Below are 12,432 nucleotides of genomic sequence, written 5' to 3'. Positions count from 1 at the left end.
CATTCACCTCAAATATCTTATTGGTTATATTGTATCCAGGAAAAGCAAAGGAAAATGATTCTGTATTATACGGTAAAATTATAGATCTTTTATTTTCTAAAGTTCTGCCCCGATAGAGTCCCATCTGGTCAGAATTGTTTAGGTAAAATCTTTCAGGAAATAAGAAGCTTGGGGGGAAAAGCCCTCTGGAAATGTGCTTTGATGTTTCGATTCTCTCTTCAGGTGACAAATTTACTCTACAGACCCAAGTCGATTAGCTCAAATGTTATTTAGAAATATTTTCTGCATGGTATACTGAATTGTTAATACCATATCACTCATGGTTGAAGATACTATACAGCTGCTTACAAACTGACAAGAAAAATACACAGGTACAAAGTTCTGATTATCAGACTGTTCTTGCCTAGTAGTAGGTAAGAATCTTACCTAGTAGATTTTTTAAAAAACTGCCAATTCTTTGTTTTTCTAAGTTAACTGTGTTTTATTTAATGAAATGTAAAAAAAAAAACAAAAAAACACAAATGAAGCAAACTTCCCCCCAAGTTCTTGGTGTATCTGTATTATAATAGCTAAACTTTACTAAGTATTCACTAGGCGCCAGGCACTGTGCTTAGATCTTTCTATATAAAAATTTCTTTGAACCTTACAGAAACTCTTAAGAGGCAGGTACCACTGAGGCCCCTATTTTATTAATACTCAGAGAACCTGACTCCTGTGTCAAAAGTAGGGTAGAAGATGGTGAAGCCAGGATACAACCTAACATCAAGACTGACCTCAACTCGCGCAGTAAGAATTCATTGCCTCCCTGCTTTGATGAGAAACTGAAGTCAACAGAACATGATGTATTAAGTAAGTGTTTAATGTTAAAAATTACCACTTAATAATCACACAATTAAAACATTCATTTTGTATTGAAGCATTTTATTACATTGCTATTTAACTAGTGTGTCTTGACACGATAGCTGTGTCAGCTAAGTGTGTATCTATGAAAGAACACAACTTTTTTTGGAAATTTACACCATTCACAGGTTTACATTCAAAAGTACCTACACTTTTATTAAACTAAAAGAAGAGTAAGTAAAAATTCACTACAGGGAGAAATAAGGCCCCTCATTTTGCAGCTTCTCTCACAATGACCTCTGCAGCAGACCCTCTCCTCGTGCTGTAACAAGACACTTCATGGGCTGTTCATTTAAAAATCCTGTGCAAAATGTGACTTTTAGATCGTGTCTTTGACTTTTGTTATTTTTTCCCCCTTATTTTAATATCTGTGTTAAATGAACCAAAAAAACTGCATGCAAATTCTTTCTTCCTATTGTGGATTTTTTTTTTTTATTTCAGCATATTATGGGGGTGCGGATGTTTAGGTTATGTATGTTGCCCTTGCCCCCCAAGTCTGAGCTTCAAGCGTGTCCATCCCCTGGATGGTGTGCATCGCACTCTGTGTGTATGCATATACTCGTCCCCTCCTCCCCCCTGCCCGACATCCAATAGATGTTATTCTTGTATGTGCACTTAAGTGTTGATCAGTTAATACCAATTTGATGGTGAGTACATGTCCTATTGGGGATTTATCAGACTCATTAATCTCTTGAGCTCTATGACAGCTTACAAAGCTTGAATTCACATTTTTAGAATCAATGCTATTAGTGATAACATTATTATGACAATATTTTACAGTTTTTAATTTTCAATATTCAATAAATGTTAAGGCCTTAATCCACAATGGAGGTAGTTGTAATTTTATAGTCCAGTGATTTTATAGGTTCATCAGTCTTTCTTTATATGAGATACTTAACTATTCAAAATAATTTTATAGTAATAAAATGGTTTTTACTTTTATTCACAGGACTGATACTCTCTTCCACTCCCAAGTTGATTATGGCCTTAACGGGTCTTTGAAGACGGCGGAGACAACTATAAACCATCACGATGTCATGAAATGGACCCATTCTGAGGACCCTTCCGCCCCACCGCGGTAGGACTTCAATCCCAGCATGAATATGCTTTTGGGGTCCAACAAAATCAGTTATTAAAAATGTCCTGTTTAAGAAACAATATCTGGAAATATAATCTATAGAAATCATTTTTGGTTGCATAATTATGTGCTGATTTTACACCGTCTCTGATGGAGAAGCTGTCGGACTTAAGGGCTTCGGCAGCACCGGACTGACCACTGCCCGTGGTCTAGGAGTTACCTCTGGTGGTGGTGGCCGAAGAAGCGGACGTCCACTTGATTGTCCTCTTTCTGCATGACCTTGGCCGGCCAGAACCCGAAACCTTTCATTTTAGCCCAGACCAGCTCATGATTAGGTATCTGGAAATAAAATGTTTTACTTTGTTATACTATTTACAAAGTATTACTTTTAAAGGATAAAATGCAAGTATACGATTAATACTGAACTTCTTAGTCTAGTATGATCTATTCTTTTGAAAATATTTCTTTTGTAACTCTAAACACATAAGATTTTTTCCTGGGATTGGTTGATTTTACTTTCAAGAAAAACAGCAAAATATTCACATTTGCCTAAGAATACTGCTATGAACTCCCTTCTCAGCAGACGCAGGAATTGGAATGAGGCGGCCACACTGGCACACAAGAATGAAAGGAAAAGCAAAAAGTCACTTTATTATCTATTAAGGGACCCAGTGCTTATTCTTACTAAATACCTCATTTTAAAATCAGAAATGGATAGATATTCTTCCTGTATTTCAGTTATTTATACTCATTAAAACCATACATACTACGACATAAAGAAAATATTTAGGAAGGATTATAATCTTTAAGGAAACTGGAAATAAACTTTCTTAGAGCAAAACTTCATACACTTGAAATGATAAAACTCAAAAACCACAAAATTTCACATACACAAGGATAGCAGAACCAATTGTCAGGACGAGCATTTGACAAATAGAAGCAGTTCTTGCAAAGCTGTAGTTCATCCAGCTGAAAAAGAAAACCAGCTATTTTAGCCTACATAAAATATACATGCGCATTAAACTATGTAAAATATATTCATGTAAATTAATATGTACATAGTCTTGAGTTTTCTTCCTCATATAATCCTTTAAGGTTAAATTTTAAATTTTTCAATACATAATGCTGGAAGACTCTGTGGTCTCTCCCTGGTCTCAGACAGCACTAGGAATCAGCCGACCCCTCCTGGGCCTGCTGGACTCCGCTCGGCCCCAAGACAGGATGTTCCCCCAGAACCGTCTCTCTCATCAGGCTACGCAATGTCCAGGGACCGTCGTCCTCAGTTTGCCTCATTCTCCATTTTAGTCTCTTGCTTGTTTCACAACCTTTTTTTTTTAACAACTTGTAAAGAGACATATTTTATCTGTTCCTTTTTTTCTTGTCCCGCTCTTCAGAATACCACCCCATGAGCAGGAAGCCTGCACCCTGCCCGGCACATAGTAGGCATTCACTAAATACCGCTGAATGAATGAATAAAAAGCAAAAGTCAAATCTGAAATGAATTCAAGAAACAAAACTTTTTATAGAAACTGAGGAACTTTTGCAGATAATACAGTTACAGGTAAGTGTTTCAAATATGAAAGACTACCAAAAGTATACTTCCTTGACTGTATTTCATTTATTGTATAAACTTAACTTTGTGGTTTGGTGGTTTTTTGCCTGTGCCATCTAGAAGGGACACAAATCCGAATCCTTCACTTACTCAGGAGGGTGGCATTCGCGTGCATTATCTAATACAACTCTGCAGGTAGTTGAAAGTTTCCTTGTACAAGTTACTTAGTAACTAACCTGACTCCCAGGATTTCTCTTTGAACAGTTTTGCCAGAAATTTTATTTTCTCTATTTATTTCCCATGTATATCAAACATGAAAATACATTTAAAGGAAATAGCGTAATTAAGATGTGCACAAGAAGAGTGGACAGTACCTCATGGCATGTGTCTTTATAAAGCATCCTCGCGATGTCCGCTTGCTCACTGTCTGCTGTAATTAAAGACAGATATTACCCATGAGCAGTAATCTAGAAATAGAAGACTATAAAAAGTAATAGTCATTTTCTTTTCTTTCAGTTTGCAAAAGTGGATATATGCCATTTCAATCCAAAATGTGCGTGTGTGAGAGAGGGTCTTGCTCAGTCGCCCAGACTGGAGTGCAGTGGTGCGATCACAGCTCACTGCAGCCTCCAACTCCCAAGCTCAAGAGGTCCTGCTCAGCCTCCTGTGTATCTGGGGCTACAGGCGTGCACCACCACACCCAGCTAATTTTTAAATTTTTTGCAGAGACAGGATCTCACTGTGCTGCCCAGGATGGGCTCGAACTCCTCACTTCAAGCTATCCTCGTGCATTGGCCTCCCAAAGTATTGGGATTACAGGCGTGAGCCACCACACCCAGCCCAAAGTGTGCATTTTAAATAAAGTTAAGGCATCAAAATAAAATTCTATAGGCAGCTTTTACTTTACTGCCAACGCAATCACTAATTCTAAGGTATAGACTGACCTTACCTTTGAATGACAGATACTCATGGGTATAACTGAAGTGTTTATAAAAAGCCTCTCAGCTAAAACAAATATATATGAAATCATAAGGAATAAATATATTTTCACAATTTAGTGTACTAAAAGTTTGCCTTTAGCCGGTGAATTCCATAAGGTATAACTCTATCACCAAATATTCTGAAATTTAAACCAGAACATTATTATTTACTTATAGAGATCGTTAAGGCATTAATTTTTTGAATGTAATGTTTTAAAAGATATTTTCAGAAATGCACACAAAAGAAAAAGATGTTCAACCTCCGTAGAAAATCACGGTGTTGTGGAGAAGCAGCTGTGCGTCGGCTTTGAACTCCTCGTAGCTTCGGTACTTCCCCTCGTTCACTTTCTGCAGGGGCGAGAAACAGAGCGGCCGAAGAGTCACTAGCGAGACACTGTCTGGGTTATGTGCACGGAGCTTTCCGGAAGACCCCTGCCGTCCGCAGAGTTGACAGAGGACAGGCGTGAGAGAAGCCAGCAGATTCGATACCGCAGGGCAGCGAAGTGGGCCGACCGAGGTCCTGCAGCCACGCGTGCTCCCTGGGAACTTGCCGGAGTGGACTTCCTGGCTTGGCCACTCCGCCCCGCAGCAGTGACGGGAGCTGCCGCTGAGCTTTAAAATCACGGATGCCTGATCAGCGCGGGTGGCGAGACCCTAACGAGGCACCGTTCTTCACGGCACAGGAGAACCGAGATTACAGGTAGAACCGTCAGCCTCTGTGACAGTTCACCACACTCACCGAGACACATTTTTAATTCTGGATTGGCACCAGGTGCTGACCTACAAATAATCTAAGACAAAGTCTCGGGCGTTCCTCCACGTACCACGGCAATGCCAGGGTTTCTCCTACGTCAGGGCAACACGTGTGAACGGTTCTCCTTCCCTGGAATCTCTGCAGCTTTGCCTTGGGCTGCCCGAGGGGATTACAGAAGAAATCTGAGGGATTTTGGGGGCATAAGTGGGCAACACTTTTGAAGTGGGGTACGACAAAGTCATCTAGAAGTAGCCAGGAAGCATTTTCTTATCCTGGTGATACAATCAGGAAACTGGCTTGAAAACTGCTTGTAAGGCTAAGGCCTCCCGTTCCCTGCCTTTGTGCACACAGTTCCAGCCCATTGGAGCCGAGACCCAATTCCATTGCCATCTCTTCCATGAAGGCCTCCCAGATTCTCCCAGTTGGAGTCACCTACTTCCTGGGTGGCATGCACAGTGATGTGGGTTATTTACAAATACTGATACCTGAGTTCCAGCCCTGAATTTCTGGGTATATCAGGCTACGGTAAACTCAGGCACTCGTATGACTCAGGAGCTCACCCGGGGGATCCACAGTACACCCGAGTCGAGAGTAACCTCCCCACACGCTCAAAGCACCTTGTCTTGAGTTGTGCACTTAATCGTGGCTCACGTTTTGGTCTGGGTTATAAACTCCTGAAAGTATAAAGGACATGTCCTCCTAATGATTTTCCCTGCAGTACTTTTGCTCCGAGCACTTGCGAAGCGCAAGGCCAAGACACGTTAACCAGCTAGCGCTGGTCCAGGTCCACATGGATCGGACGGGCCCAGAATGGGAGAACAGGGCAGGGGGGCCGGCTCTCGCGTGTTCTTCGCAGCCCAGGCATAGCCTTTCCTGCTACACTGCAAGGCCTCTGACGTCCGGGGGTGCGTGGTGGTAACATTAAAATCACTTGTTTTGTTCCAGGATTTGCTCGCTACTTTAAGGGAATGACTTCCACATACCTTTACCTTAAATTGAAGTAACACAGCCATGATCTTCCTCAGCTACTAAGGGAATTAGGGAACTTGTAAATGATTTTGAAATTATTCCCATGGTCTCCCTGTAGGCTGTTATGGCCAACCACGTGACACACAGGCGCAGAATGAGTAATTCAGCAGCCCTGACTGGAAACATGTCTGTGTGTCTTCTGGATTTTGTTTTAATTTGTAACTGAGTCTTTACAAACTCATTAATAATCCCCAGCTACAGCAGGTGAAATTAAGAACTTTAAAAAGTTTTCTAATCATAATCGTTATTTTGTTCATTCTATTGTTTCCCAAGACTGTAGATCAATTCTGTGCTCTACTTGTTCCCTGAGAGAAATTCCCTCACATGCCTGCTAAACCGAGACAACTGTGTCCGGAAAGTTCTTTACATCCGAAACACTGAATTGCCCAGGCTGTCGTGATTTTCTTTAATCAACAAGTATCGAGAAGCTAGAGGCTGCGTAAAACCAGCCTTCCAAAGACGACGGCTACTTTGCATTGAGTAAGTACCTGAAATTCACAGGTAACGATGCTTCATGCGGTAGCTATGCCTCCCCTTCCGTGTTAGTAAGAAAGTAAGTGCGCTCTCCAGACAGAGCAGCAGCCAGAATCGCCGCTTAACCGCTGAATCGTTCTTCAACCTGACAGTTAAGAAAATGTCCTTAGAGCGGAAACGAAGGCGACGACTCACCTCCTGTATGGTGGGCACGTCGACAGCCGAGTGCACCAGCCGCCGGTACATCGGGTGCTTGTTGTCCTTCCCCTTTTTGTTAAGGTCGATAGCCTGAAAGGTCGTCAGACACACCGATTTAAACGTGGCTGAAGAGAGACAGGTAAACAATTCCGAAACCTCAAAGTATCTTCTCCCTTTACAGAGAAACTTTACAGGAAGTACTTTAAAACTTAACAGAAAAATGTATATACACTATACAGTTTAATGTGGCATTCCTTAAGGTTTTGATGGAAAGAAGAGTTATTTTGAATAATTCCATTTCATTTTTTTTTCTTTTTTTTTTTTTGAGACAAAGTCTCACTGTGTTGCCCGGGCTAGAGTGCCGTGGCGTCATCCTAGCTCACAGCAACCTCAAATTCCTGGGCTCAAGTGATCCTCCTGCCTCAGCCTCCCGAGTAGCTGGGACTACAGGCATGCGCCACCATGCCCAGCTAATTTTTTCTATATACTTTTAGTCGTCCAATTAATTTCTTTCTATTTTTTAGTAGAGACGGGGTCTCGCTCTTGCTCAGGCTGGTTTCGAACTCCTGAGCTCAAACAATCCGCCCGCCTCGGCCTCCCAGAGTGCTATCCATTTCATTTTAAACAGTAATCATCAGTGAAAATGTTCATTCCGACAAATGAAATTTAAAAATGTGAATGTTTCTAATCTAATGCAGTTTTAGATTTTTTGTTTTGTCTTTGTTTTTGACACAGGCATTTCCCTAACAGCCTGTCATACAACCGTTTACTGCAGAAAAGAAACACGGCAGGGTGCTTCCCACACGCCACGCTGCCGTGCACACCTCTGTTCCTCTCAGCCCAACTGAGAGAACAGACCGGAGTGAGCGAGTCTCGTCAGATTTCGGAAGATCCCCTCCGGACTCACCCTCTCCTTCATGCGGGAGACGATGAATCTCAGGTATGTGCCCATCTCCTGTTTGTTCGTATTCTTCTTCTTAATGCTCTGTTGAAAAATAATATAAAGTCTGATCATTCATATGCCTACGTTCATGTAAAAGACATACAGTATGTATAGATTTTATTAAAAGATACACTATTTCCAACATATCTGACAGAAATCTTTTGATATTTGCATAACAAAATAGTATTTCACATGAGAATTATGAAATATTATGTTGTACTTTATATAATGCCTTAGGGAATTATACATTTTTTCTTTTTTTGTATTTTAAAACTTCACCCAATTTTCAGATAAAAAGAAATAGACATAATGGAGAATCACTTATTTTATCAAAAAATATCAATGAAGTCCATTAGGGAACATCCTACATTAGGAATATTGAATGGTGAATTTCAATGTAACATTATTCTTTGTTAAAAGGGTGGTTTAAAAAATCTATTTCACTTATTATATATAATATATAGTGTAGCTGCATACTGACACATCTATAACAAAAATTTTATCTATTGTGTTATGGATCTATTCAGTAATAACTGAAGAGTAAGTGCAAGAAGTCACTTTAACATGGTAAATACAGTAGAGGAAAGAGCAAACATTTCTCATATAACAGAATTTTTAGCTAGGGCTTCAGTAAACCGATTATACATACAACACACATATGTATGTATGCATCTATCATACACACATATTAAAATATCTGAATAAAAAGTGGGAAAACATTCTATTAGCCAGAAACTCAATTTAATTTCATGTATTAATGTCTGAGGTGCTAATCTCCTGGCTTCTGCTTCTTGCCTGGGTTCTCTGGCGACGCACAGACAGTCAAAGCTTTCTCCCCATGCAGCTTCGTGACTTCTGTGCGTAGCTTCTAAATTTATGCCAATTATAAAGCAGTTTTCCCAACCCTGGCCACGCACCAGGGACGTGGACTGAACTTTTACACCGTGCGGCTGGGCCTCGCCCAAGCACCTGGGCTGGAATTTCTGGAGGTGGGGCCTGTGGTCTGTATCTGTCTGCTCACCTAGGTATTTGTTGATTCCTCAGGTGGTTGTGATACCTGGCCCAAGAATGAGACCAATGGTCTGGTGCACCGTTTAAATGCAATGAAATTTCCTGAACCCCAGGATTATAATCTTTGGGGGAAGGGAAGTTGATATAGCTTGAGAATCCTCTCTCTCTCTCTTTTAAATGAACAGTAACAAATAAACTTAACTGAATTTCAAATGAGTAACACAGCCACATGAAGGGGGAAATGAACTCGTTCAGGTAATTTATGTGCACAGTACTTGGCCAAACGCACTGCTTACAGAGACAAGAACTTCGAACAAACATTGAACTCTAGTTAGTAAGTTCATTTCATCAGCAGCACTGGTTAGCAACTACCTTTTTTATAATTAAAAAAAAATCAAATTGACAAGATAAAAACTGTATATACTTATGGTATACAGCATGCTGTTTTGAAATATGTATATGTTGTGGAATGGCTAAATTAACCAATTATCATATATATCACCTCACATACATCATTTTTTTTTTTTTTTTGTGGTGAGAACACGTAAAATCACTCTCACTTCCAGCAAGATGCTCTCGTAGGTCAGACCACAGTAAAGGGTGATGTTCTACTTTGGCATTCTGCCTCTCACACAGGAACGCAAAGGAGCCCTCCATGGAGGCGAAGCGCAACCGGCTGCTACTGCGTTTGGACAAAGGCCCTTACCAGCCTGGACGTCCTTCGGTGACTGCTCCCTACACTAACCAGTCTGATGAACTGTCAGATGCACAGAGGAGAAGACGTAAGAGGAGGGTGGATGGCGGCTACTTTTTTCTTAGCTCTTATAAGATCTGTATTCCTTTAAAAAGAGGGAAGAACAAAAACAACTGCTTCTCGCTAGGTGGCCTACTATCATGCCAGCGCCAAAACGTTTTGGGCACACTATTAAAACTGCTGATTTCAAATATCGATCTTATCATTAAATTATGGATTTGTGTAAATTGCTATAACAATCTAAACCAGCTTAGAAGTCTTGTAATATTAATGCTATCAATAGGATTATGGTTGTTTTAATAGGAAACATACCATGCAGAGGAAATATCCAACCAACACTTTACGTAGTGCTGAAATATAATTTTAAACTTCACTAAATATTGTGCCCGGCCCCTCCATCAAGTAAGCAGGCCTCTCTGGATCTTCCTGTGAACGGGGCCAGCGCCGGGCCCCGCGGGCACCTCCGCAGCAGCAGGGAGGGTGAGTGAGTGCGGCCGACGGCCTCCCTGCACCCAGCACGAGGCACCGTGCACTGTCTTTTGCTTTCTTGATTTAAACATAAACCTATGAAGTGCTTCACTCTATTACACTGAATCTAACCTCTTGTTTATAAACCCTTAGGAAAGAAACCAAGCCAGAGTTTCTACATGGGCAAAGATCATGCACTGCTAGGTCCAGCATTAATACCACTGCAGTTAAAACATCCCAACCAGATTTTCTTTCTTTGAAACAAAGTATTGAAACCCTTTGGGAAACCCCTACTTTACTTTGGTTAAGTTTAGGTAACCTGTGCACTAATTTGTTCGTGTAATTACCCAGTTTAAAGAAAGGTCTATATTCAGTTCCTACTCTCTCTCGACAGAGAATCTACACAAACTGTGGATAGTACGCGCTCTCTCAAACTTCGGTTTTGTCTGTTCCAACAGTTTTAAATGAATTGCTAGTTTAGTGTGACCACGTGCAGCAACATTTCTTTATTTTGGGGAGACCCTGAATCTATAGAGTTCGTGCTGAGGGCCCTAAATTCACGAAAGTAAATGGCATCTTGGAGGATGAAATCTGATTTTGTGTCGTGTTTAAATTTGCTTAGAGTTAGCCTGCTAGGATATCTCTTTCCTTCTCTGAGTGCAATTAAAAGGGGTGATCCGAGCCTACAAAAATGACCATTTCGGCAAAGTGTGAAAGGAAACACGGCTGAATGGCCAAGGCCGAGCCCCTCTGCTCAGCTCTGTCTGATAAAACTGTCCAGAATCCTTCCAAAATAGAACCTTCATCTACTACTCCAGGAAAGTCTTACACCTCATGTAACAAAGTGCTACGCTGAGTTAGATGTCCTACTTCAGTGTTATTGCATTAGAACCACCTAAGAAGCCTTTAAAAACACCAACGTCTATTAATGTAAAGTTCTAGAAAAGGCAAAACTATCTGTGGTGGAAAACAGAACGACGGCTGTCTGGGGAAGGGGCACAGGACTGGGTGCCTGCTGGCCTGGGGACAAGAGTGAGCTTCCCGTAGCTCGACGGGACTATGACTGCCCAGGTCCCAAAGTCCCCAGGTGTTTGTCACGTACGGGTCTGACTGAGAAGCACGGCCGCGACTTCATGAGAGAGAATTCTTAACACGGAGACACACACCGGTGCACGGTTCCCATTTGAACAGGTGCAAAGTGGTGTATCTTCAAAAGTTGTCTCTTACGGGGGTCCTTTGGGGTTAACTTTTTCCTTTAAACCCTCACTCACCGTATCTCGTATGATCTCAGTCCACTCCTGCAAACAGAAATGCTTCTCTCTCACTACATGTGCCAAAAACGCTGTGGTGGCTGCTTTAAGTATCTGTTGGTTCTTTTCAGTTACTATGGTTAGAAACTTCAATGGTCGGGGCTGCAGAGAAGGACCGAACAAAAGGAGTTTCACAGCCAAAGAGGATAATTTTGTTAAAAGCTTCCATGTTACTTGCTATTTTCATTTTTTACTTGCTGCCCAATAAGGTGTCTTTTCTGGTGATAAATAAGGGATTCTATTCCAGACATTACAAAACCATTCTCAAGAACAGCTGGACAGTGCTCGGTGGCCCTGGACACACCCTTCTGTGACTGGCAGAATCTACTCAGGTTCACAGAACGTGCTTTCTTGGTGAGATGAAGCAAACGAGAGGCCCTCAACAGAACCAAGATCTCTCCCGATACTTTGTAGGAACAAAACATTTGCTGTGAGATGTGTTCACATTTGATCAGCTTTTGGGTTTTTCTTTCCAACTTTAAAGCTATAATTTAGAGATTCAGTACATCACAAAAGAAATCAACAGAGCATGGTCCTTTCTGTCCCAGGGCTGCACTGCAAGACTTCTGGGGATTTCTTAGGCAACACATGGTGGAGCCTTCTGTGGCCCTCAGAGCAAAGTGTTCGGATGGTGCCTGTCAGCCAAACCAGGACGTTTATAGTGGCTTGAGAAAAAGCTACTAGAACCAAGAGAAACCAAAGTAGCCACCTCTGAAGTAAACATTATTTTGTTGGTAACATAACTAAGCAGGTAGTTCCTGACAACAAGATCATAAAAACAATGCTCCATAATACTCGCAGATTATTTCAGATCAGTTCTCTCTCAGGCTTTGAAGAATTGTACCTATTCTCTACTTGCAGGCGCCGGATTTCCAGTAACAGCAATTGGGTGAGAACCCACCATAATCAAGTCCAGTAAATATCGCACCAGTTCCTATCACCTGGCAGCATAGTGGAGTGATTTTGGTCACCATTTACAGA

The 12,432-nt window shown here is 41.3% G+C and overlaps 1 protein-coding gene across 1 annotated transcript in view; it reads right to left on the bottom strand.

Annotated features, from left to right (window-relative positions):
* ZMYND11 (zinc finger, MYND-type containing 11) overlaps positions 1–12,432 on the bottom strand; it is a 51,650-nt gene that overhangs the window by 13,241 nt on the left and 25,977 nt on the right. The window contains exons 2-8 of the mRNA XM_012664893.1: positions 7,873–7,950; positions 6,963–7,055; positions 4,771–4,858; positions 3,905–3,960; positions 2,870–2,947; positions 2,199–2,317; positions 2,119–2,125 (exon numbers count right to left, since the gene is read on the bottom strand). Of these exons, the coding sequence (XP_012520347.1) occupies positions 2,119–2,125; positions 2,199–2,317; positions 2,870–2,947; positions 3,905–3,960; positions 4,771–4,858; positions 6,963–7,055; positions 7,873–7,950 (519 nt within the window). The remainder of the gene's footprint in view (positions 1–2,118; positions 2,126–2,198; positions 2,318–2,869; positions 2,948–3,904; positions 3,961–4,770; positions 4,859–6,962; positions 7,056–7,872; positions 7,951–12,432) is intronic.

Source organism: Propithecus coquereli, unplaced genomic scaffold (genome assembly GCF_000956105.1).
Source record: "Propithecus coquereli isolate 6110/MARCELLA unplaced genomic scaffold, Pcoq_1.0 Scaffold94, whole genome shotgun sequence".
Taxonomy (NCBI): domain Eukaryota; kingdom Metazoa; phylum Chordata; class Mammalia; order Primates; family Indriidae; genus Propithecus; species Propithecus coquereli.
This window is presented reverse-complemented; position numbering and strand designations above follow the sequence as displayed.